The sequence below is a fragment of the Nerophis lumbriciformis genome, linkage group LG35, assembly GCF_033978685.3.
Source record: "Nerophis lumbriciformis linkage group LG35, RoL_Nlum_v2.1, whole genome shotgun sequence".
In the NCBI taxonomy this organism is placed as follows: Eukaryota; Metazoa; Chordata; class Actinopteri; order Syngnathiformes; family Syngnathidae; genus Nerophis; species Nerophis lumbriciformis.
The window spans coordinates 23,166,234-23,193,964 of record NC_084582.2 but is presented as its reverse complement, the minus strand read 5'-3'; the positions used below and the strand labels follow the sequence as shown (position 1 = coordinate 23,193,964).

At 39.7% G+C, this 27,731-nt stretch overlaps 2 protein-coding genes across 2 annotated transcripts; both read right to left on the bottom strand.

The window, feature by feature from the left end:
- Positions 1-6,503: 6,503 nt before the first annotated feature.
- Positions 6,504-14,908, bottom strand: cacybp (calcyclin binding protein). The gene is made up of 6 exons (XM_061928074.1): positions 14,739-14,908; positions 10,960-11,161; positions 10,789-10,885; positions 10,627-10,726; positions 6,939-7,033; positions 6,504-6,870 (listed from the first exon to the last, which is right to left on the bottom strand). The coding sequence occupies exons 1-6, from the start codon at positions 14,820-14,822 to the stop codon at positions 6,711-6,713; spliced, it is 738 nt and encodes a 245-aa protein (XP_061784058.1). The 5' UTR covers positions 14,823-14,908; the 3' UTR covers positions 6,504-6,710.
- Positions 14,909-14,992: 84 nt separating this feature from the next.
- mrps14 (mitochondrial ribosomal protein S14) lies at positions 14,993-22,368 on the bottom strand. The gene is made up of 3 exons (XM_061928075.2): positions 22,203-22,368; positions 15,586-15,750; positions 14,993-15,448 (listed from the first exon to the last, which is right to left on the bottom strand). Exons 1-3 carry the CDS (start codon positions 22,269-22,271, stop codon positions 15,266-15,268), a joined length of 417 nt encoding a protein of 138 aa, XP_061784059.1. The 5' UTR covers positions 22,272-22,368; the 3' UTR covers positions 14,993-15,265.
- Between the last annotated feature and the right edge of the window lie 5,363 nt (positions 22,369-27,731).

Here is a 27,731-nt window from a genome sequence, read left to right as displayed (position 1 = left end):
AATTTGACCCACTTAACATGCTTCAAAACTCACCATATTTGACCCACCCATCAGGACCTGCGAAAATTGTCTTTTAATAAAAAAACGAACCCCAAAACTCGAAATTGCGCTCTAGCGCCCCCTAGGGGAAAAAAACTAGACTGCCTATATCTCCCACTAGGAAGGTCTCTCCTGAAACAAAAACCTCTATGTAGGTCTGACTTAGACCTAGATTTCATAATAGTACATCGTCGGGCAGAAATCAACAGGAAGTTGGCACTCTCTACGAGGGCTGTGAATCTTTGGGTGTCCCATATTGATTCTTGGGGTCACGATTCGATTCAAAATCGATTTTTTTTTTTTTTTCAATTCAACACGATTCTCGATTCAAAAACGATATTTTCCCGATTCAAAACGATTCTTAGGACTAGCACCTGCCAAATATGTGGGCCCGACCAACGCTGCTTGCAGCTTTAATTATTATTCTTATTCTTCCGCAGCCTCTTTGAGCACTAATTTGACCCACTTAACATGCTTCAAAACTCACCATATTTGACCCACCCATCAGGACCTGCGAAAATTGTCTTTTAATAAAAAAACGAACCCCAAAACTCGAAATTGCGCTCTAGCGCCCCCTAGGGGGAAAAAACTAGACTGCCTATATCTCCCACTAGGAAGGTCTCTCCTGAAACAAAAACCTCTATGTAGGTCTGACTTAGACCTAGATTTCATAATAGTACATCCTCGGGCAGAAATCAACAGGAAGTTGGCACTCTCTACGAGGGCTGTGAATCTTTGGGTGTCCCATATTGATTCTTGGGGTCACGATTCGATTCAAAATCGATTTATTTTTTTTCAATTCAACACGATTCTCGATTCAAAAACGATATTTTCCCGATTCAAAACGATTGTCTAGTCCAGTGGTTCTCAACCTTTTTTCAGTGATGTACCCACTGTGAGCATGTTTTTAATTCAAGTACCCCGTAATCAGAGCAAAGCATTTTTGGTTGAAAAAAAGAGATAAAGAAGTAAATTACAGCACTATGTCATCAGTTTCTGATTTATTAAATTGTATAACAGTGCAAATAATTGCTCATTTGTAGTGGTCTTTCTTGAACTATTTGGAAAAAAAAGATATAAAAATAACTAAAAACTTGTTGGAAAATAAACAAGTGGTTCAATTATAAATAAAGATTTCTACACATAGAAGTAATCATCAACTTAAAGTGTCCTCTTTGGGGATTGTAATAAAGATCCATCTGGATTCATGAACTTAATTCTAAACATTTCTTCACAAAAAAAGAAATCTTTAACATCAATATTTATGTTAAAAAATCTAGCTGTCAACACTGAATATTGCATTGTTGCATTGTTGCATTTCTTTTCACAGTTCTTTTTGACAGACATTTTAGTGATGGTCAAACCATAATTGCATGGGGGAAACTCTGGCTTTATGGTAATGAATGGAATAGCCTACTTGATTTGATGTTCAGTTTATGAACTTACATTCATTTTTTGTTGAAGTATTATTCAATAAATATATTTCTAAAGGATTTTTGAATTGTTGCTATTTTTAGAATATTTAAAACAAATCTCACGTACCTCTTGGCATACCTTCAAGTACCCCCAGGGGTACGCGTACCCCCATTTGAGAACCACTGTTCTATTCATTCAATACATAGGATTTCAGCAGGATCTACCCCAGTCTGCTGACATGCAAGCAGAGTAGTAGATTTTTGTAAAAAGCTTTTATAATTGTATAGGACAATGTTTTATCAACTGATTGCAATAATGTAAATTTGTTTTAACTATTAAATGAACAAAAATATGACTTATTTTACCTTTGTAAAAATATTGGACACAGTGTGTTGTCAAGCTTATGAGATGCGATGCAAGTGTAAGCCACTGTGACACTATTCATTTTTATTTATTTTTTATAAATGTCTAATGATAATGTCAATGAGGGACTTTTAATCACTGCTATGTTGAAATTGTAACTAATATTGATACTGTTGTTGATAATATTCATTTTTGTTTACTACTTTTGGTTTGTTCTGTGTCGTGTTTGTGTCTCCTCTCCAATGCTCTGTTTATTGCAGTTCTGAGTGTTGCTGGGTCGGGTTTGGTTTTGGAATTGGATTGCATTGCTATGGTATTTCTGTGTATTGTTTTGTTGGATTGATTCATTTAAAAAAAATTAATTAATACACTTTTTTTTTTTAAATCGATTTTTAAAAAATGAGAATGGATTCTGAATCGCACAACGTGAGAATCGCGATTCGAATTCGAATCGATTTTTTCCCACACCCCTACTCTCTACCTCTAACAGCCAAAAAGCTGTGAAAACGATGATGCTGTGTTCCAAATTGTAATTATTTACTGAACTTGTGTGAGCCTATGGCTTTACACTTTGTTTTATATATATATATATATATATATATATATATATATATATATATATATATATATATATATATATATATATATATATATGTATATATATATATATATGTATGTATGTATGTATGTATGTATGTATATATATATATATATGTATGTATATATATATATATATATATATACATACACATATATATATATGTGTATATATATATGTACGGTATATATATATATGTGTATGTATATATATATATATATAAAAACAGTACAAAACAGCATATATATATATATATATATATATATATATATATATATATATATATATATATATATATATGCTGTACTTATTTTGTTTATTATTATTTCTCGATTGTTTGTAAATGTTGCAGTTTATAAATAAAGGTTTATAAAAAAAATTTAAAAAAAAGAAAAGACAAGAGGAGGATGTCCAGACGGCTTGATAGTCATAGGCTATAACTATCCTTCCTACCGCTTATTCGTGCCAAATAAAATGCTTATGTTATGTTATGTTATGTTATGTTATGTTATGTTATGTGAACGAACGGAATGTATTTATTTGTTATGTTGCCCTAAGGACATTTATTGAATTATGTTTTTTGACAATAACCTGCCATATTCTTATTATTACAAATCTATACGTCAATCCATCTATACGTCGTATCCAAGCACTATATTAATAACATTTATTGTATTCCTCGTTATATAAATATTCCCATGTGTGCATGTTGAAACATTGCTGCCATCTGGTGGACAAAGGGGATCAGTGATTGCAGTGGTGGGCCGTCAGGGCCAGCAAGGCCTTCTTTGCTGGCCTAACATAACCAGAAATCATCATGATCATAATTAAAGATACAATTATTTTTTTATTTACTTTCTTTTAATATCCAAACGTATTCATATTCTCTTCATGTCATATTATGCTGCTGTTGTTGTTAGTTTATCCAATCAGAATTCAGCTAGCTTATGTTGCCATGCTGTACCAAATCTGCCAGAAGCCTTCAGATTCAGCAATGCTAGTGTCTGTGTACTGTAAGTGAACGGACACATACAGTTGATAGACAGTTGCAATAGCCAATCAGATCACGAGTTGTTGTCAGTAAGGCTTTCTAGATATGCCTAAGGCAGATATATAGTGATGTGACATAAGAACTCCATTACCCAGCATGCCACAGTAGTGAAGAGCATGCAGTAGCCCCGTTTGGGTTGTTGAATGGAGACATGCTGGCAGCTGGATGTTATTGATGAGCACGCTGTGGAGTAAACTTTAAGAAGTCAGTCATCACACCTTTTCTGCATCTTTTATGATTAGACAAGAGAACACATATATTTGCAAGGCCATTTTCAAGAAGGATATTTAAAGAGTAACTACATCTTGTGAGACCAACCCCGGAAGCTCGCTCAGCTGTCCCGGAGGAGAAGAAGAACGCTTGCGTAAATGGCGTAAACTATCCTTAATGCTGAAACGTCAGTTGTCAGAATTTCAGCATTAATAAATTACACATATTCTGGAAATCAATGACTTACTTTCATTATAGTATGAGTCCATTGTATCAGCGGTTGATTCTCTCTCACACACATACATTTTCCAATATAGACAAGGCTATACATGTATATGTGTAATTTATTAATGCTGAAATTCTGACAACTGACGTTTCAGCATTAAGGATAGTTTACGCCATTTACGCAAGCGTTCTTCTTCTCCTCCTCTTTGGGCTTGCCATTTAACCATCAAACAAACGCCATGGGAACATCGCTCCCTGGAGTTACAAATTCCGATGGGTAACAGATTTCGGTACAACACCTGCGATGTGAGTTCAGATATTTTATTTCTTTATTTTTTCACGTTTAAAATGTTTTTCGTAATTTTAATTTTGACAGTACCACATAAGATATGTTTTATTTGCTGATGCTGGTTTATTGATTTTTAAATGTGCCAGAAAATAACCCCTTTTGTACAATGCCTATTAGTGTGTAAATGTGTTTCTGTATAGTATGTATCCAGCAATGGTCATGTGGTGATACAAATGATGGTATTTTGAGAGCTAATCATTGAAGTCGGACATCACTGAAGGCCTAGGTGGGATACGCACGGCCCACCACTGAATTGTCTATAAATGTTCTCATTCATCAGGTCATTGTCATCTCAGGGCCTTAAATCGATCGCGACTGGACTGTTGGTTTGTCTTAGAAGACATTTCGCCTCTCGCAGCGGCTTCCATGTCGGGGTTTACCGAGAACCCACACATAGCAATCAATACTTTTTGACTGACTGGAACACAAACTGTCAGAAGACAGAAGTGATCATGTTCCTAGCAGCTGGTCCTTTGTGAAAAGTGCATCCGGTTACAGAAATAACAAGAACAGAGTTGACAAGGAGGAAAAATGTGACGGACACAAAAATATTGTCCTTCCATATATATCAGGTCTATCTAAAAAAAACTCAGAATCACTTTTAACCAACACAACATCCCAGTACACTTCTAAGCAGGCAACACCCTGAGACAGAGACTGGTGCATCCTAAAGAACGGACGCCTCACACCCACAAAAACAATCTGGTGTAATGAAGAATGCACTGCTTTATATATTGGGGAAACAAAACAACCACTAAGCCAACAAGTGCAAACTCTTCACTCTCTAGACTCAAATGTCTACCTGCACCTCAGGGAGAACTAGCAGTATTTTGACAACCCAAATGTACAGATTCTGGACAGGGAGGACGGATTGTATGACTAGATGTGACCAATCTAAGTCTAAGACTAGATGTGACCAGTCTAAGTCCAAGACTAAATGTGACCAGTCTAAGTCTAGATGTGACCGATTTAAGTCTTTTAAGTCTAAAACTAGATGTGACCAATCTAAGTCTAAGACTAGATGTGACCGATTTAAGTCCAAGGCTAGATGTGACCAATCTAAGTCTAAGACTAGATGTGACCAATCTAAGTCTAAGACTAGATGTGACCAGTCTAAGTCTAAGACTAGATGGGACCAATATAAGTCTAAGACTAGATGTGACCAATCTAAGTCTAAGACCAGATGTGACCGATTTAAGTCCAAGGCTAGATGTGACCAATCTAAGTCTAAGACTAGATGTGACCAATCTAAGTCTAAGACTAGATGTGACCAGTCTAAGTCTAAGACTAGATGGGACCAATATAAGTCTAAGACTAGATGTGACCAATCTAAGTCTAAGACCAGATGTGACCGATTTAAGTCCAAGGCTAGATGTGACCAATCTAAGTACAAGGCTAGATGTGACCAATCTAAGTCTAAGACTAGATGTGACCAGTCTAAGTCCAAGACTAAATGTGACCAGTCTAAGTCTAGATGTGACCGATTTAAGTCTTTTAAATCTAAAACTAGATGTGACCAATCTAAGTCTAAGACTAGATGTGACCGATTTAAGTCCAAGGCTAGATGTGACCAATCTAAGTCTAAGACTAGATGTGACCAATCTAAGTCTAAGACTAGATGTGACCAATCTAAGTCTAAGACTAGATGTGACCAGTCTAAGTCTAAGACTAGATGGGACCAATATAAGTCTAAGACTAGATGTGACCAATCTAAGTCTAAGACCAGATGTGACCGATTTAAGTCCAAGGCTAGATGTGACCAATCTAAGTACAAGGCTAGATGTGACCAATCTAAGTCTAAGACTAGATGTGACCAGTCTAAGTCAAGAACTGATGAAGTCAGTGGGATGAGAGTCTTCAAAGACACACCAAACAGTCCAGTTGTGATGGATGAGATCAGTGATTAAACAGCAATGTCTTTTCCCGACAAAGCCCAGAAGAACAGTCACATGATCACATACGTGTATTTATAACAGTCACATGATCACACACATGTATTTATAAGTCACATGATCACACACATGTATTTATAACAGTCACATGATCACACACATGTATTTATAACAGTCACATGATCACACACATGTATTTATAACAGTCACATGATCACACACATGTATTTATAAGTCACATGATCACACACATGTATTTATAACAGTCACATGATCACACACATGTATTTATAAAAGTTGGTTTAACACGTGTCCAATGCATAAAAAGAGAAAATGACAGAGTGATACTTGAGAAAGTGGTCAGTTCCATTTGGTTGTTTATTCTGGTAATGACTTGCTCTTGGCTATACTGCATCATAATGACCTCTGCTGAGTGTGTGACATGAAACTTCTTGATAGAGCAGAAAGCGTGTGTACAATGGACGTATGATTCAAAAGTTGGCAATCAAGTCATTTTTTAAATGGGATTGAGTCCCGCTATGGAAGAGAGGAAATTCTAGCTCAAAATTACATCATGCCTTCTTCTCCTCTTATTTTCTTCTCTTGGGATTCCGACCAGGCTTTGTTGATGGTTCTCTTCATGTCGTCGTCGCCCTCGGAGTAGATCTTCTTCAGCATGTTCATCAGGCCGTCGCTGGGGTCTGCATTGTCCTCCGTGCTCGGTTGACTGTGGGGGGGCAACACCTCACTAGCTTGTGTTCAGTCATCATGTTCACGTGCACAAGAACAACTTACTCCTTGTCCTTGGACGCTTTTTCCACCTTTGTGAGACACTCCCACTTTGTTGTGGTCTGCTTCTTGCACATGATCACAACCATGTCACTTTTGATCTGTGAGGACAACATTTCTTGATTGGAAAACACTTCAAGACATTTCAAACTCTTGATGTTCCATACATCAGCAATTATCCATCCAGGGCCGCCCTGCCCTAAATGCAGATCACACGCTGGGGTTTGGGCTCACAATCCGTAGGGGGCCCCGTACTGTGCGACAAAGCGCATGTAAAATGTAAATTAACCGATGACAGGGTGCGACATATGAAATTTTACAGCAAACGTTTTACCTCGCTGCTTCACTGATAAGACTATAATGGCAAATTTCCTCTTAAAGTCTCACATTGGTGCTCGTCTTGTAAGGAGTTGAGGTGCTCACGTTTATGAATTTATGTTTTAAGGATGATTTGTTATTCTGCATAAAGCATAGTATTGATCATTTTATTTCCCACTACATTTGTTTAGTACAAATGCAATTAAACATTGATTATACAAGGATAACAATTGTTCCACATAATTATATTTAAAAAAATAAAATTAAAAAAAGTATGATGGGGAGCTTTCAAATTCAATTCTGCCTAGGGCCCCTATTAGCCCTGAATTAACCAACAATTCTCATATAGTCGCCAGGTGCGTGGTCTGCAAAAACAAATGACTGCTGGTGTCTCTAATCGTCAGTGACATTTGTGACTGTAGGCAACCTTTCAAAAACTCGACAAAATGGCAGTAGCTGCAACTGAGGTATGATGAGTGAAGAAGGCACACAAAGGCACTCAAAAGTACAGTAAGGCTCCATTTTGCTAATTTATATTGGATTTTTCCACAGACATGCTAAAGATGAGCATTGGCGATTTTACATACACTTGGGTAAAACAGAATCCATCCTGTTTGGGTCCCACATCAACCTTAAGAAAGTCAATGACTTCACTATAAAAGTGGGTGACATTGTTATCACCAGGAAGGATGAGGTCACCTACCTAGGTTCCATTCTAGAGGCTAATCTTTCCTGTGATAAAATGGCAACCAAGGTAATCAAAAAGGTCAACCAACGAACGAGATTTCTCTATAGAATGTCCTCTCCAGCACCATGAGGATTCTGGCGGGAACTCTCGTTCAACCCTTTTTTCGATTACGCATGCACCTCCTGGTACCCTAGCACCTCCAAAACCCTCAAATCTAGACACCAAACATCCCAGAAAAAGCTAGTCAGATTACTTCTAGACCTCCACCCCAGATCCCACCTCACTCCTACCCACTTCTCCAAAGTGGGCTGGCTCAGGGTGGAGGACAGAGTAAAACAACTTGCACTGAGTCTAGTCTATAAAATCCGCTACACCTCCCTGATACCGAAGTACATGTCAAACTACTTCCTTAACGTAAATGACCGCCATAACCACAACACCAGGGGGAGCTTTACTAACCACGTTAAACACAGATTCTGATCTAACAAAGGTCTTAAAGGGGAACATTATCACAATTTCAGAAGGGTTAAAACCATTAAAAATCAGTTCCCAGTGGCTTATTTTATTTTTTGAAGTTTTTTTCAAAATTGTACCCATCACGCAATATCCCTAAAAAAAGCTTCAAAGTGCCTGATTTTAACCATCGTTATATACACCCGTCCATTTTACTGTGACGTCACACAGTGATGCCAATACAAACAAACATGGCGGATAGAACAGCAAGGTATAGCGACATTAGCTCGGATTCAGACTCGGATTTCAGCGGCTTAAGCGATTCAACAGATTACGCATGTATTGAAACGGATGGTTGTAGTGTGGAGGCAGGTAGCGAAAACGAAATTGAAGAAGAAACTGAAGCTATTGAGCCATATCGGTTTGAACCGTATGCAAGCGAAACGACGAAAACGACATGACAGCCAGCGACACGGGAGAAAGCGAGGACGAATTCGGCGATCGCCTTCTAACCAACGATTGGTATGTGTTTGTTTGGCATTAAAGGAAACTAACAACTATGAACTAGGTTTACAGCATATGAAATACATTTGGCAACAACATGCACTTTGAGAGTGCAGACAGCCCAGTTTTCATCAATTTATATATTCTGTAGACATACCCTCATCCGCTCTCTTTTCCTGAAAGCTGATCTGTCCAGTTTTGGAGTTGATGTCAGCAGGCCAGGGAAGCTAGGGTCGATATTCTTCTATGCCATCTCTGTCGTAGCATAGCTTTCGTCGGTAAAGTGTGCGGAACAAACGTCCAATTTCTTGCCACTTTCGCATCTTTGGGCCACTGGTGCAACTTGAATCCGTCCCTGTTCGTGTTGTTACACCCTCCGACAACACACCGACGAGGCATGATGTCTCCAAGGTACGGAAAACAGTCGAAAAAACGGAAAATAACAAGAGCTGATTTGACTCTGTGTTTGTAATGTGTTTGAGAAAATGGCGGATTGCTTCCCGATGTGACGTCACGTTGTGACGTCATCGCTTCGATAGCGAATAATAGAAAGGCGTTTAATTCGCCAAAATTCACCCATTTAGAGTTCGGAAATCGGTTAAAAAAATATATGGTCTTTTTTCTGCAACATCAAGGTATATATTGACGCTCACATAGGTCTGGTGATAATGTTCCCCTTTAACTCATTCTCTTTCTATGCCACATCAATGTGGAATGCGCTCCCAACAGGTATAAAAGAAAGGGCATCTCTATCCTCCTTCAAAACCACACTAAAAGAACACCTCCAGGCAACGTCAACCCTAAACTAACACCCTCCCCGGATTGTTGTCAATAATCAAATGTAAACAATCAAATGCAAATATTTTTCTTATGTCTTCTGATCTCTCTCTCTCTATGTCCACTACTTGCTGTACATATCCTACCAAGTCAGACCTACACTGTTTCAATATCCATTTCTCTGTTCTCAATTGTTGATGACTGATGAAATCAACCAAACCAAACCTAACCCCCACCCCCACACCCTAAATTGTAAATAATTCAATGTATACACCCTGATGATTATCTTGTGTGATGACTGTATTATGATGATAGTATATATGATAGTATATATCTGTATCATGAATCAATTTAAGTGGACCCCGACTTAAACAAGTTGAAAAACTTATTCGGGTGTTACCATTTAGTGGTTAATTGTACGGAATATGTACTTCACTGTGCAACCTACTAATAAAAGTCTCAATCAATCAATCAATCAAACATGGCGAATTCAACACCTCTAAAATTAGAAATCAAAAGGACAAGTAAGATGCATGTTACAATCCAACAGTAAGTATGTAATAAATACAATACTTACAGTACTTTGTATGGCACATTCAACTTAGTGACAAAGACTACTTATCAGTGAGGGGAACACACCCTCGTCCATACACTACTGCCAACTAACGTCTTGGAATTGCAAGTACATGCAAAGTCTACTATGTAATAGAGTAGAGTACTTGCAAATGAGACAGAAGTGTAGAAAAACAAGATAACTGGACAACACAGCTCAGTGATAAATTAAATAATTGACTTAATTTCAAACAGTTAGCATTCATTAAGGCATTTGGAGACACACTAAAGTAGCAAACATTTACACCGTTGAGTACTGATTCCCAGGAACCGAATCGCTTCAAATGTGCCATCCCTGATCACAACATAGTTTCGTTGCTGCTGACTGCGAGTTCCTCTCACCTTAGTGCTGCTGTTCTTCTCATCGATGGGATACAACAGATTGAGAACAGTCATCTGGTGATTTTTCCCATCCAGATCCTTCACAAGCACGGAAAATGACCTGCCGCAGAGACAGCACATTTGACCTATCCTTGTTGAAGCATGATGTTCTCCTCTACGCACCTTTCTGTAAAGCTGGCCTCTACATTCTCACATGGAATCTTCTGCACATCTTTTAAAGTGAGGTAAATTTTCACAAACTTCTCAGACTGATCCCACGCTGCATTGGTGGTAAATGACACTTACAATGAATGAAAGAGAAACATGAGCAGTAATGTATTGAGAACTTTCTACCGTAGTTGGTGATCTTGACCGTATAAGTGGCTTTCATTGGGTCGGCCTCTCTCCGGGCTTGTTGCTCCTTCTGTTGACGCTTGGCGGCAATTTCCTTCTCAAGCTTCTTCTGCTCTTGCTTGAGAACATCTTGCACCCTCTTCCTATCCGCCTTCTCTAAGAGAGACCCCAGCTCCTGCAAGTCTGCCTCTAACTGTTTCATCTGTTTTGGGGGAAGAAAACACATGATCAGGGTATATGTGTTGAACACACAAGCTACGTTAGAACTTGGCTTTATTTTAAAAAGGAGTACAGAGAAGCGGATCTTATTTAATCCCATCCATTTTCCATATCTATTACTAATGATTTAGTCAGCTCATATAATTGACACAATAGGTCACGTGCTTGTGTTTTTGTCATTAAAAAGTAGGTCTGGGCTGCTAAAATTATATCAATATTTATCCCAATAGACACGCAATGGATACCAATAAAAAGTGTGTTTAAGATTTATTTATTTATTTTTATTGGAAGAAACCGGAAATAAAGAAGCATGAACAAAGGCACTTTTGGTCTGTAACCATGCAAAAAAGTTAGTAGTCAATGAGCAATGGGAGTACACACTAAACAGCCAATCCCATAACAGCATCAACTATCAAATGAGGTTGAGCCACCTTGTTGTCTTGCTGTTGATTCTCTACATAGAGTGAGAAGAGAAAGTAAAAATGAGTGCTGCAGAAAGCAAATTATGAATAAAACAAGAAAAGTCACCTGGACATTATAGCAGTTTTTATGGATTTTTTTCAAACGGACCGTAGTACTTCATCTTTTTTTCCCCCAACCCTCGTCCATTTCCTATTCGGATGTACGGAAACAACAGGTAGGACCTAAAGTGCAGGAGGGCTGTATAAATATAATAAATCACAAAATATAATAAATGTGCTACTTTAAAATCATATTTTGGTCTAATAATATTTAAACAATAATTACTGCATAACATGAATTCATTGCCACACTTAAGTTACAATAACAAACAAAATTAAATATTACACAGACTACGTAGGTTCTTGGCAGTAAACCTGCACAAAAATAAGTTTTTCTCAGGCTTCACACTTTACAACATTTTAATAAGCATTTCTTACGACTTCCTTATTTTTGCAGTTTGATTTAATAAACATCCGTAATTATTGCTATTGGCCAACATAAAAAACTGCCATATTGCCCATCTCTATTAAAAAGTGTGTTTATTACACGTGTTTAGATCTCACTGTGTTCTAATTAGCATAAAAATGATGAGAGAATAAAGAATGTGTATAACTTAATTCAGTGATGAATAAATTAAAATTGGACAGATCGAAAAAAGCGCTGTTTATGTACACATTTAAACATACATACATATATGATAGGGTGCATTTAAACCAGGGGAAGGGAACCTATGGCCCGGATGTGGCTCTTTGGATGACTGCTGACATTGCTTAACACGATAAGTAATGAATAATTCCGCTGGTAATCACGATGTTAAAAATAATGTTCAAAATATAAAACATTCTCATGCATTTTAATCCATCTATCCGTTTTCTACCGCACCTGTACAAGAAATAATGTTATTAAAAATAATTAGGGACTTATTATACTGTAAAAATGTTGTTCTTACTTAAAAAATGCACGCATTTAGTTGTCCATCCATCCATTTTCTACCGCTTGTCCCTTTCTGGGGTCGCTGCAACCTATCTCAGCTGCAGTCGGGCGATAGGCGGGGTACACCCTAGACAAGTCGCCACATCATCACAGGTCCAACACAGACAGACAACATTCACACTCACATTCTCACACTAGGGCCAATTTAGTGTTGCCAATCAACCTATCCCCAGGTGCATGTTATTTGGAGATGGGAGGAAGCCGGAGTACCCCGAGGGAACCCACAAACTCCACACAGAAAGATCCCGAGCGCGGGATCGAACCCCGGCCCTTCGTATTGTGAGGTAGAGGCATTAACCCCTCCACCACCGTGCTGCTCGCATTTAGTTGTATTGATCCATCCATCCATTTTCTACCACTTATTCCCTTCGGGGTCGCTGGAGCCTATCTCAGCTACAATCGGGCGGAAGGCGGGGTACACCCTGGACAAGTCGCCACATCATCACAGGTCTAACACAGACAGACAACATTCACACTCACATTCTCACACTAAGGCCAATTTAGTGTTGCCAATCAACCTATCCCCAGGTGCATGTTTTTTGGAGGTGGGAGGAAGCCGGAGTACCCGGAGGGAACCCACAAACTCCACACAGAAAGATCCCGAGCGCGGGATCGAACCCCGGACCTTCGTATTGTGAGGCAGAGGCACTAACCCCTCCTCTTCCGTGCTGCCCGCATTTAGTTGTATTCAGTGTTAAAAAATATGATATGGCTCTCACGGAAAAACATTTTAAAAAGCTTTCATGGCTCTCTCAGCCGAAAAGGTTCCCGACCCCTGATTTAAACAATACATCTGACGTCACATGCTAGAACGCTACTGGCTAGAACAGGGGTCGGCAACCCAAAATGTTGAAAGAGCCATATTGGACCAAAAATACAAAAAAAAAAGTGTCTGGAGCGGCAAAAAATTAAAAGCCATATTACATACAGATAGTGTGTCATGAGATATAAATTGAATTAAGAGGACTTAAAGGAAACTAAATGACCTCAAATATAGCTACAAACGAGGCATTATGATGCAATATGTACATATAGCTAGCCTAAATAGCATGTTAGCATCGATTAGCTTGCAGTCATGCAGTGACCAAATATGTCTGATTAGCACTCCAACAAGTCAATAACATCAACAAAACTCACCTTTCATGCCCAACCTTAAAAGTTTGGTGGACAAAATGAGACAGAAAAAGAAGTGGCATAAAACATATCCTAGAAAGTTATACATGTAAACAAACTACGGTGAGTTCAAGGACCACCAAAATTAGTAGGACAAAACGGCGCTCGCCAAATACTCGAATCAGTGAAGCATGTTTAATATAGACAGTGTGCTTTATAACAATTAGGGAGGTTTGTGTCATGTTTGTCCTCCTACAGAAACCATATTAAAACAAAAAATAGATTGTTTTCCCCTCATCTTTTTCCATTTTTCATACATTTCTGAAAAAGCTCCAGAGAGCCACTGGGACGGCGCTAAAGAGCCACATGCGGCTCTAGAGCCGTGGGTTGCCGACCCCTGGGCTAGAATGTCCTAGAAAACATTGAGTTTACAACCCCCTGGCGCTGATTTGTATTGTTTTTGTACTTAGTTTGATTATTATTCTTTCTCGATTGTTTGTAAATGTTGCAGCTTATAAATAAAGTTTTATAAAATAAAATAAAAGAATGTTCTAGAAAACTCCAAGCAAGCTACCTAGCAACTAGCACGAGGAAGCGAGTCTCAATCAAGCACAATAAATAAAACATTGACAGTCCCCCTCCCAAAATTCCTAGTTTGTGAACCCGTTCTCAAACAATGGCAATAAAAACTATACTGATTCTGAAACATGGTGAATAGGCAAAGGTGCTTATATTTGTACTCTTTTCACTAGCTCGCAGAAGAAGCATAAAGGAGGACGGACACTCGCACATGTGAACATTACAGAAGACAGCAATACAAATCAGGCGGATTCACGATGAAAACATCAAGTTTAATGTCTTGTCTTATCGTAAGCAACTAGTTAGCTAGCATGGGAAGTTGTATCATTTCTGCAACGATTAGCTGCATTAGGAGAAGAAAATGATTCTCATGCAGTAATACTGTTCAATTGATGAAATTAAACGTGACGTACCTGCTCGGTTGGATCCATTATTCTTCGTATTTGACGTTTCGTTGTGTTTGTCCAGCGATGATGTCGGCGATGCAGCTCAATCATGCACTGTACATCCGTAGCGCCGCTTTCTCTTTCGTTCGCGGTGTGTCATCAAGCATGCGAGTGCTGCACCGCCACCTGCTGGCTACACAACATAGCACATTATACATGCACTATATTTGGATGAAAATGAACATTCTGGTAAGAGAGAAAAAACAAACCACAAAGAATAATGTAAATACGTACAATATTTATTAAATCATATTTGAAAATGTTAGGTGAAGAACATGTTATCCTTAAATATGCTGCTATGTTTTTTTGAGGTTGTTTGGGGGGTGGGAACATACTGTACTGTCCAAAAAACGTTGAAAGTCAAGTCAGCTGAAGCGCTGTGCTGCACAGAATTCAGATAAGATGCTATTGAATTAACTTTTGGGTTGTGATTCATTTGTGACAGAAATGTCCAAAACAAAAGTCTGTGGGTCATTGCCCACCGTCCTCCTAAATCACCACCTCGCCCTCTGAATCCCAGACAACTGGCTGTAGTCCGCCAGGTGACGGAAGACGATTCGGCTGAGTCGCCATCTGCGCTTCACTCCTCTCGGCCGGGATGTCATCACACACCTGTTGCGGATTCTCACAGGACATGAGTCTCGGGGGAATGCGGCGATTTCTTTATCCGCCAACTCCTGCAGGGGGAAAAATACAATGCCTTTTGTTCGGACGGTTCCTATCGACAAACGCCCTGGAAATCTGCATGACTGTACTCATATCTGTGTGTTAAAGAGACATTTAAATCTCCCTTGTCGAAAATGCTGCATTGTACCTGAAGTTCTTTGGGTAAGATGGTGTTCTTCCTCAGAGAGTTGACGCGTAGCCTCTCATCAGCATAATCGAAGGCCATCTTTCTCCTCTTGACATCTCTCAGCATCTTCCAGTCGACGTAGTAACCTCTTACTTGCTCCACAGCGCCCCAGCAGATCCTCAGTGCCTGCACACAGTGTTCAATGATTTCTATTGGGACATGACTATAATAGCTTTTCTCAAACAGGGTAAAATACTTGACTTATTGAGCTTGTGTAGTATGCTGGACTATAATTGTATATACTGAAACTCCAATTAAGACAGTGGACCTCTTTGATGTAGCATAAGTATCCCAATGTCTGTGTATTATACTGCCTGTCTTGACTCTTGTTCCAGCTCTTGGGACACATGTGACCAGATGTCCCACACAAGTCAGGCATGTCCATTACTTTTCATGCGTCACTCATATTTAGACATGGCAATGCACAGGGTGCGGAGTGAACCATGTCCTCAGTTATCTGCCGTCTTTGTCTCTTGTCGGTGGAGCTGCTTTGGCACACACACAGGATGCAGTGACCAGTGAGACATTAAAAGGAAACATCACGACTGCAAAGCCAAATGTGTGGGAATATTTCGGCTTCAAACCGAATGAGCAAGATGAGCCCATCAACACGAGCCAGTATGCGGAATTTGTTGGAAAGTGATGGCAACAGAAAACAAAAAAAGAAGACAAAAAATTGGGAAAACACTGAATTTTAATTTGTTACATTTTGCAATGTTGTCCATCGTGACTTGGTAAGCCATTTTAATAAATATTTTGGCTGTGTATGGTGTTCTATACGATAATTTTTTTTTAACAGAGACAGATTCTATTTTATTGAGGTACATTTTCCCCACAGCAACAGTACAAAAGCTCCAGCACCTTTTCCTACGTGAGACAGTTGAGAAAAGTTTATTTTTTTATGTACTACTGACAAATCACAGTAATTTCACAGGTTAGGGAACAGAATCATGTTTAAAAATAACAATTTTTTTTATTTTTGACTACTTCAATGCATTACCGTATTTTTCGGATTATAAGTTAAAGTTTTTTTTCATAGTTTAGACTTATACTCAGGAGCGACTTATGTATGAAATTATTAACACATTACCGTAAAATATCAAATAACATTATTTAGCTCATTCACGTAAGAGACTAGATGTATAAGATTTCATGGGCTTTAGCGATTAGGAGTGACAGATTGTTTGGTAAACGTATAGCATGTTCTATATGTTATAGTTATTTGAATGACTCTTACCATAATATGTTACGTTAACATAGCAGGCACGTTCTCAGTTGGTTATTTATGCCTCATATAACGTACACTTATTCAGCCTGTTCACGATTCTTTATTTATTTTAAATTGCTTTTCAAATTTCCATTCTTGGTGTTGGATTTTATCAAGTAAATTTCCCCCAAAAATGCGACTTATACTTCAGTGCGACTAATATATGTTTTTTTCCTTCTTTATTATGCATTTTCGGCCGGTGCGACTTATACTCCGGAGCGACTTATACTCCGAAAAATACGGTACTTAAGTCTTTATCCCACATCTGGTGAACTGGGATTCGGTCACTCTAGACCAGGAGTCTTCAACAATGTCCAGGCCAAGAACACTTGAACTGATAGAGTGGGGTGGGGCTACTTGTATAAATCATAAGATAACGTGTTATTGTGTAATACAGAGATATAGGCCTTGTCCACACTGCAGCACAAGTCCAATTTTGTTTGCCCAATATGCGACCTGTATCGTATTATATAATGTCCGTGTGAACAGTGCAATTCCAAATTGTTTTATATCCGACCCAGAACTCTCTCATAAGTGGATACAAATCAGATGCATGTGCAATCCTTCCTCAATCTGAACGCTCCCGCGCTCAGGTCAAATTCAGTCGACCACAATGTCACCAAAAAGCGATAAGCGTCATAATTACTTGCCGCAATAGACAGTTACAAAATAGTTGACGACGGAGCAGAAAATAGGTGAAAACAAATGTTTTAGGAACCCACGCGAAAATGTTACCACTCCTGTCTCCGACTGCTCGCCAGCTCTTCGGACAGACATTGAAGACAAATGATCCTGTAAAACTGCCAAGGCCAAAATACTGGTCCTCTTCTTTCTTAATCTTCTGCACGCAACAATACGGTTCAGAAAACTTTGATTTTGATTGCACAAAATCCGTGAAATTGCCACAAGCGCATCAGTACAGAGACCGACTAAAGTGGAAGTGATTATTACTTCGGTAAACACTGCAGTTCGTACAACGTCATGACGCCATGTCCGCATCAGAATCAGAATCAGAAGCACTTTATTAATCCATCCATCCATCCATTTTCTACCGCTTATCCCCTTTGGGGTCGCGGGGGGCGCTGGAGCCTATCTCAGCTACAATCGGGCGGAAGGTGGGGTACACCCTGGACAAGTCGCCACCTCATCGCAGGGCCAACACAGATAGACAGACAACATTCACACTCACATTCACACACTAGGGCCAATTTAGTGTTGCCAATCAACTTATCCCCAGGTGCATGTCTTTGGAGGTGGGAGGAAGCCGGAGTACCCGGAGGTATTAATCCCCGAGAGGAAATTGAGATTTTTAGCACAAACCCATTCAAGATCAGATATGCGGGTCAGATTGCATTCACATTAGAAATAAAAAAGAAATTGTAATGTGAACGGCCACTACAAAGATCAGATTTGACAAAAATATCTGAATTGAACGTCCGACCCAGCAGTGTGAACGTAGCCATAACAACATCAAATGCGCCGCTAGTGGCTAGCTAGCAATTGCCGCACCTATCACTAGCTGGCGCGCTAATCTCTAACTGACAACTGGCGAGCTAATCGCTAGCTATCTTAAACGCTAACATGGATACGATAATATTTTTTTATGTTAGGCCTGGGTGATAAGTGTTAGATGAATTTAAGTTTTCTGTTGCAGACAAATTTAAAAAATAAAAAACTGATTCCTCCTCCTGCTCTGGCATACTTTTTTCCCCCATGAGCTTCCATAGCCGTCGCCCGCCCCCTTACTGCCTTAGCGGAGATTCAAAACATGGCTAATGCTACCGCTAACGAGAGCAAGACGTTTGTTCCAAATAAAAGCATTGGCAGTACTTTTGTTTTGCGGCAACAGGTGTGGAACAAATGATCGCACAGTGCAAAGTCCGTTTAAAAAAGTCAGCAGCACAACAAACTTATTCCAGCATCTGAAACCGAAGCCTCCAGTCGAGTGCAGGAAATGCAACTTGCCGAGCCTAACAAGACCGCAACAACCAAGAAACCCTGGTTAAAAAGCAGTGGAATCATTTACAGCAGGTATGTATGATAACATGTATGAGGAGAACGATGACTAAAGCAGTTGCTCTGCACTTTGCCAAGATGTGTGAATGAAAAAGCCTTCCTTTATCCACTTATTGAAACTATAGTCCTCTCAATGTATTACTTGATTATTTGCATATGACGTAAAATACATTTTAGTTTACAGAAGTAATTTTAGGTTTACACTTTATTCATCTCAACGTTGGAGATTATTGTTTATTGCATGCTATGTGCAATTCTACAATTTTGTAAAACAACAGAAGTAATTTGTTCAAGACAAGTATTGCCTTCCACTGTTGGCGTTAACACACTTTTTGGGTTTTTATTACGCATTGAAATCAGAAAGGACGCGCATTTCCGGAAATCCGTGCATCCCCAGGACACAGATTTTTTATATTTTTATGTTTTTATCAATTATCGCTTTCCGCCGGTGTTTTTTTTTTTATATATTTGCAGAGTCAAATTTCCGTCCCCGTTTATTGCGTTTTTATTGGTCGTCTACAAAGTAATGAACTTTCCGGTACAATTTCTTAAATTTTGATTTACTGAAAGTTATATCAGTGACAAATACTGCCTCAGTTTGCACTCGGACAACTTTACCGCGAGGGGCTGTCAAAAGGAACGCTTGATGGTAAACACTAAGGTGAGTGTAAAACCTTTTTAACTTCATCCTGTGCCATGTCTCCAGTAAATGACTTGTTTTAGTCTTTGTGAGTGCATGGAAACTTCACTTTTATCTCTCGCTGGATCGACATTGTTCCAGGATGGAGACAGGCTAGATGTTAGCTTCAAGCTAACTAGCACACGACCAGACCAAAAACATACTTTGCAGGTCAACAAATATGTGACTTTTGAAGTGTTTGCAGTTAATAAAGTCCCACGGCACATTCTAAAAATACTATTAAAATAAACAAAAACATAACAAAAGTGGAATAAAAAAGCTTACAGGTGAAATTTTATTTCAGAAAAAGTTGAAATGTTGACTAATAAAACAAAGCTGTTTTTTTCTTTAAAACTGTAATTGCTCAAAACATAATATTGAATCAAAATCAATGTTTTTATGAATTATTGACCTACCCAAGCTCCGATTACTTCACATCAAATATTATATTTTGCAAATTTTGTGTGTTTGCCATAAAAAAACATTGTTTTATTTGACAAAAAGAGCAGAAAACCAAAAAAATTAAACATTTAAAAAAAACTAATTAGAATTGAGGGATGGATGTAAAGTTGATGTAGACTCTATAGAGATTTAAATAAATAATGCATGTATGCCCTGGCACACCCTTATCATAATTTCATGACCCAAGCATAAAACTTTATACACTTTTATACTGAAATAAATACACCTACAACTTATTAAATACAAATATAGAAAAAACTACCGGCAGTGGTAAAGTTTAGATCCATGAAGGAAAGAAGAAAGCGAATGAATCTTTATAACTGAATAAAACTACATATGCATAAATATGTGTTTTCTTTTGTATTATTTTTTTAATTAATGAAGTAACGTTTATGACAACTTTTTTCCAAAATATAATATAGAATGTGAGTTATAACAGGATAATGCATACATTTATTATTTGTTTGCAAAACGCTTACAAAAAAGTGGGACCCCAAAAATTTTACTGTGGGACCCCATTTTTATGACTTGATGGGGTCCCTGAGACCCCATTTTGAAAATTCCTAGCGCCAACACCGCCTCCCAGAGGAAGCTCTTAATTTAGTTCTTTGAAAATTATTGCATAAAAATTACAATTTATATCTGGTCTAAAAACCCAACATTATTCAAATTAGAGTTTTGAAGACAGTAGAACAGTTTGAACAATACCATCCATCCATCCATCCATCCATTTTCTACCGCTTATTCCCTTCGGGGTCACGGGGGGCGCTGGAGCCCATCTCAGCTACAATCGGGCGGAAGGCGGGGTACACCCTGGACAAGTCGCCACCTCATCACAGGGCCAACACAGATAGACAGACAACATTCACACTCACATTCACACACTAGGGCCAATTTAGTGTTGCCAATCAACCTACCCCCAGGTGCATGTCTTTGGAGGTGGGAGGAAGCCGTAGTACCCGGAGGGAACCCACGCAGTCACGGGGAGAACATGCAAACTCCACACAGAAAGATCCCGAGCCCGGGAATGAACCCAGGACTACTCAGGACCTTCGTATTGTGAGGCAGACGCACTAACCCCTCTTCCACCGTGCTGTCCCTTGAACAATACCATTTCAGTTAAATTTTTAATCGAATAAAAAGGGACAAGCGGTAGAAAATGGATGGATGGATAAAACAACGAGGCCTACTACTGAGATCGGTAGGTTGTGAGTTCAAACCCCGGCCGAGTCATATCAAAGACTATAAAAATGGGACTCATTACCTCCCTGCTTGGCACTCAGCATCAAGGGTTGGAATTGGGGGTTAAATCACCAAAATGATTCCCGGGCGCGGCCACCGCTACTGCTCACAGCTCTCCTCACCTCCCAGGGGGTGAACAAGGGGATGGGTCAAATGCAGAGGACAAATTTCACCTCACCTAGTGTGTGTGTGTGACAATCATTGGTACTTTACCTTTACCTTTAACAAAAACTTGTTTTGAATGATCTCGGTCTTTAGTATTCAATGGTTTCTTTAAAAAGTAGGAGGAAAAATCGGGGGGTTGTAAATCCATTTTTTGTGAAAAAATCTGAGATTGTATTTATTAGGACATATCACCCAGGCGTTTTTTATTTGAAAACTGCAAGGTAGAGTGAGTAGTTGTGTCGGTACTAATGCAATTCATAATACACACTACAGTGTGGTAGATTAATGTTAATGTGCACTTTTAAACATTTACATTTGTAGAAAAACAATATCTATGAAAAAGTCTGATCAACTCAATAGTTTACGACTCCTGCTAGGAGACCTCTGCCCTTGACGCAAATAAAAAGTAAGCCTACAGTCAGAATTCTTAAAGATACATTAAACTTTAACACATTTGACCCCAAACACTCCGCCTCCCAGTTAGCTACATTGCAAGGACTGTCGACAGCTAACTAGCTTAGCATGATGCTAACCTGTTAGCTACATTGCAAGGACTGTCGACAGCTAACTAGCTTAGCACAATGCTAGCCTGTTAGCTACATTGCAACGACCGTCGACAGCTAACTAGCTTAGCATGATGCTAGCCTAGCCAAACATTGCTGTTTCTCGGTTAGCTCATACCACATCGCTACAAAATAGATACAACTATCAAACGACTGAAACGACATGTTAATGTAAATACAATACCTGCTTTGGAGCACAGACACTAGAATAAAGGGCACCGAAGCCCATTTGTGTTATTAGGCGAGCCGCCATGTTGAATTACTCGCTTGTAATGTTGTGTCGTTCGCGAACGATTCGTTCGAACGAACGAATCTTTTGAGTGAACGTACTGAACCGAATCACTTCATGAACTGATTCGTTCCTTTCTCAGTTCAGTTGAGCTCCGCCGCGACCATGCCGGTATGAGTGGAACTGGCGCATTCTGTGACTCACTGAACCCTCGACGTCGGCGAACGACGCAGCCAGCTACTCATCATGGGGGCGGGGGGGGGGGGGGGGGGGGACTGAGCGAACGATTCGTTCACCGCGGATTAACGACATGAATCACTCAGTGAACGACAACGCTCTCGCTCTCTGCTCTGCTTGCCCCAATGCCGCGAGTGATTCTCCTCCCGTCGCGGGGATATGTTTCATGACATTGGCATCCGTTCTCCATTCATTCTCCAAGCTAACGGCTAATGTTGACTCAAGCCACATGAAAACAAACACACACATTATCTCAACACATAAAGTTATGAGAGTAGAGGAGACAGAAAGAAAGTCAGTGCAGGGCAAGGCTGAGCAGCAGCGACGCGAGGGGGAGGGGCGGGGGGTAAAGTGTAGGGCAGGCTGTTTGAGAAGATTTAAAATAAAAATAATAACTAATGTATGTACTATTATTTATCTTGATTTTTATATTATTAAAGCTATTTTTTTTTTTGTATTGCATATTTAAGTTGATATTTCCATTTTTATATTTTTGAATGTAAGCTACAGAAATTTTAGTTTAATGTTGGCTTTTCTGGCACTTGGTTTAATGTTTGTTTTGTTTTATTTAAGGTATCCTATTTATTTTCTTTTTGTTTGCACATTTAAGTCATACTTGCCAACCTTGAGACCTCCGATTTCGGGAGGTTGGGGGCGGGGCGTGGTTGGGGGCGTGGTTAAGAGGGGAGGAGTATATTTACAGCTAGGATTCACCAAGTCAAGTATTTTATATATATATATATATATATATATATATATATATATATATATATATATATAAATAAAATAAATACTTGAATTTCAGTGTTCATTTATTTACACATATACACACACATAACACTCATCTACTCATTGTTGAGTTAAGGGTTGAATTGTCCATCCTTGTTCTATTTGTCACTATTTTTCTAACCATGCTGAACGCCCTCACGGATGATGCATTGCTTTGTGGCACGCAAAAAGTGCTTTCATCAAATGCACTAGATGGCAGTATTGTCCTGTTTGAGAGTGTCACAGCAGATGAACTGCTTTATGGTAGACGAAATGCTGTTGTTGTGTGTTGTTGCCTCGCTGGGAGGACGTTAATGAAACTGCCTAACAATAAACCCACATAAGAAACCAAGAACTCGCCCTCGATCATTCTACAGTTATAACGTGATTGGGCAGGTATGCTTGTTTATATTGTGTGCCTGAATTTCTGGAGATTTTCGGGAGAAAATTTGTCCCGGGAGGTTTTCGGGAGAGGCGCTGAATTTCGTGAGTCTCCCGGAAAATCCGGGAGGGTTGGCAAGTATGCCTGTAGATGGACATAGTGTACACATATGTCCAAACCTACCGGCTCGTGCCTCCAGTCCATCGAGTGGTTGGCGTCCTGCCATTCGTGGGCTCTTTCAGGACTTTGTGGGTAAAAAATACAAGTGCAAAGGCACCAAGTGAATGCAGTGGAATTATCAAGTGGAAAAACATTGTAACCAGAACCTTCGAAGGTCCCAATAAATCAGGACATTCCCAAAAGCAAACGCTACTTTGAAGGGGCTGAAGACTTGCAAACACATAAACAAATGATTGAGGAATGTTGTGATGCACGAGGATGCACAGTGCAAACCTATACCCTTACCCTAAACCAGGGGTTGGCAACCTTTACCACTCAAAGAGCCATTTTGACCCGTTTCACAAATTAAAGAAAACAATGGGAGCCACAAAACTCCTTTGAAATTTAAAATGAAATAACACTGCATACAAAGTTTCATTTTGCTTTGTGCTATGTATAAACCAGGGGTCTCAGACACTCGGCTCGCACCTTAATATGAAAATGTAATGTGAGTGCGGCCCGCAAGTTTTATAGGAATGGTGCTTGACAGCGTCATACTTGCCAACCCTCACGATTTTTCCGGGAAACTCACGAATTTCAGGGACACTATTCTCTCGAATGTCTGCTGATTTTCCCCCAAACAACAATAATAAGGGCGTGCTGTGCTGGCACTGCCTTTAGCGCCCTCTACAATCTGTACATACAGCGTGCCTGCCCAGTTACATGTTGTATGAGGCTTCTGCAGACACACATACAGGTAAAAGCCAGTAAATTACAATATTTTGAAAAACTTGATTTATTTCAGTAATTGCATTCAAAAGGTGTAACTTGTACATTATATTTATTCATTGCACACAGACTGATGCATTCAAATGTTTATTTCATTTAATTTTGATGATTTGAAGTGGCAACAAATGAAAATCCAAAATTCCGTGTGTCACAAAATTAGAATATTACTTAAGGCTAATACAAAAAAGGGATTTTTAGAAATGTTGGCCAACTGAAAAGTATGAAAATGAAAAATATGAGCATGTACAATACTCAATACTTGGTTGGAGCTCCTTTTGCCTCAATTACTGCGTTAATGCGGCGTGGAATTGGAGTCGATGAGTTTCTGGCACTGCTCAGGTGTTATGAGAGCCCAGGTTGCTCTGATAGTGGCCTTCAACTCTTCTGCGTTTTTGGGTCTGGCATTCTGCATCTTCCTTTTCACAATACCCCACAGATTTTCTATGGGGCTAAGGTCAGGGGAGTTGGCGGGGCAATTTAGAACAGAAATACCATGGTCCGTAAACCAGGCACAGGTAGATTTTGCGCTGTGTGCAGGCGCCAAGTCCTGTTGGAACTTGAAATCTCCATCTCCATAGAGCAGGTCAGCAGCAGGAAGCATGAAGTGCTCTAAAACTTGCTGGTACACGGCTGCGTTGACCCTGGATCTCAGGAAACAGAGTGGACCGACACCAGCAGATGACATGGCACCCCAAACCATCACCCAACCATGCAAATTTTGCATTTCCTTTGGAAATCGAGGTCCCAGAGTCTGGAGGAAGACAGGAGAGGCACATGATCCACGTTGCCGGAAGTCTAGTGTAAAGTTTCCACCATCAGTGATGGTTTGGGGTGCCATGTCATCTGCTGGTGTCGGTCCACTCTGTTTCCTGAGATCCAGGGTCAACGCAGCCGTCTACCAGCAAGTTTTAGAGCACTTCATGCTTCCTGCTGCTGACCTGCTCTATGGAGATGGAGATTTCAAGTTCCAACAGGACTTGGCGCCTGCACACAGCGCAAAATCTACCCGTGCCTGGTTTACGGACCATGGTATTTCTGTTCTAAATTGGCCCGCCAACTCCCCTGACCTTAGCCCCATAGAAAATCTGTGGGGTATTGTGAAAAGGAAGATGCAGAATGCCAGACCCAAAAACGCAGAAGAGTTGAAGGCCACTATCAGAGCAACCTGGGCTCTCATAACACCTGAGCAGTGCCAGAAACTCATCGACTCCATGCCACGCCGCATTAACGCAGTAATTGAGGCAAAAGGAGCTCCAACCAAGTATTGAGTATTGTACATGCTCATATTTTTCATTTTCATACTTTTCAGTTGGCCAACATTTCTAAAAATCCCTTTTTTGTATTAGCCTTAAGTAATATTCTAATTTTGTGACACACGGAATTTTGGATTTTCATTTGTTGCCACTTCAAATCATCAAAATTAAATGAAATAAACATTTGAATGCATCAGTCTGTGTGCAATGAATAAATATAATGTACAAGTTACACCTTTTGAATGCAATTACTGAAATAAATCAAGTTTTTCAAAATATTCTAATTTACTGGCTTTTACCTGTATGTGACTGGAAGGCATACTTGGTCAACAGCCATACAGGTCACACTGAGGGTGGCCGTATAAACAAGTTTAACTCTCTTACTAATATGCGCCACACTGTGAACCCACACCAAACAAGAATGACAAACACATTTCGGGAGAACATCCGCACCGTAACACAACAATACAAATACCCAGAACCCCATGCATCCCTAACTCTTTAACTCTTCCGGGCTACATTATACACCCCCGCTCCCACCCGCCCCCCCGTGCGTCGGTTGAGGTGGGCGGGGTTGGGGGGGCGGGGTTTGATGGTAGCGGGGATGTATAATGTAGCTGGAAGAGTTAGGGATGCATGGGATTCTGGGTATTTGTTCTGTTGTGTTTATGTTGTGTTAAGGTGCAGATGTTCTCCCGAAATGTGTTTGTCATTCTTGTTTGGTGTGGGTTCACAGTGTGGCGCATATTAGTAAGAGTGTTAAAGTTGTTTATACGGCCACCCTCAGTGTGACCTGTATGGCTGTTGACCAAGTATGCCTTGCAGTCACTTACGTGTGTAAGTATAGGCCGCATACAACATGTGACTGGGCCGGCACGCAGATAGTATGGTGACAAAGCGGACGCGACGACAGGTTGTAGAGGACGCTAATAAAGGCAGTGCCATCACGGCACGCCCTCAATATTGTTGTCCGGGTGAAAATCTGAGAATATTTTCCCCGGGAGATTTCCGGGAGAGGCACTGAAATCCAGAAGTCTCCCAGAAAAATCGGGAGGCTCTGCAGGTATGCAGCTGAGCCACATCAGAGTGGTCAAAGAGCCGCATTCGGCTCCGGAGCCGCGGGTTGCCAACCCCTGTCCTAGACCAATGTTGCTTACTTTACAATCTAATTTAATCCTAAACAAGTGTGATATCTTTGTGATGTTTTTTGCAGCATCCTTGTGCATCACACCGTGGACAAACACCCCAGGTAAGTATTGATGAGTTTACATTTCATTTAGCCTCTATTACAATGTCAGAAGCAATCCTGTGCCATCCTTGTCAGGAATACTCTGCACTTGCAATTTTCTGCAACATTTCGGTGCATCACAACATTCCTCAATAAATCCTGTCCATAATTTTGTCTCTGTGCATTTTTGTAGGAGTTTGAAAGTCAAGTCTTGAGTGCCTTCAAAGTAGCGTTTGCTTTTGGGAATGTCCTGATTTATTGGGATCTTTCTAAAGTTCTGGTTGCATTTCTTCAGACTTGATACATTTCATTTAGCAGGTAAATCTACTGGTAAAATGTTGTACACTGAAATGTTATTGAAATTGTTTGAATGTATAAAATGTTGTACACTCAAGCTAAAGTGTTGGTTGCAATTTATGTAAACAAGATGTGAATGCCTTAATTGGCCAGTAGTTCTTTACTTGATTGTTTAAACCCATTATTCATTTATACATAATTCCCAGCTATAGGAAAATTCACCTGCACTTTTCAGTATCTAGTATTTATTTCACACTCACACAGCTTGAATTGTTTGGATAAAAAGTGACAGATCAATATCAACTAAGGTTGCAGCTAACGATTATTTTTCTATCGATTAATCTATAGATTATTTTTTTTTTCGATTAATC

Bases quoted from the DNA above. Each gene is read 5' to 3' on its own strand.
- cacybp (XM_061928074.1), bottom strand. From the start codon at position 14,822: ATGATTGAGCTGCATCGCCGACATCATCGCTGGACAAACACAACGAAA. The intron at 11,162-14,738 runs GTACGTCACGTT...CCCCCAAAACAG, and splicing joins TAATGGATCCAACCGAGCAG to ATGAAACAGTTAGAGGCAGA. The intron at 10,886-10,959 runs GTAGAAAGTTCT...CCACCAATGCAG, and splicing joins GGTCAAGATCACCAACTACG to CGTGGGATCAGTCTGAGAAG.
- mrps14 (XM_061928075.2), bottom strand. From the start codon at position 22,271: ATGGCGGCTCGCCTAATAACACAAATGGGCTTCGGTGCCCTTTATTCT. The intron at 15,751-22,202 runs GTATTGTATTTA...CACTGTGTGCAG, and splicing joins GTGTCTGTGCTCCAAAGCAG to GCACTGAGGATCTGCTGGGG. The intron at 15,449-15,585 runs GTACAATGCAGC...TTCCCCCTGCAG, and splicing joins TCTTACCCAAAGAACTTCAG to GAGTTGGCGGATAAAGAAAT.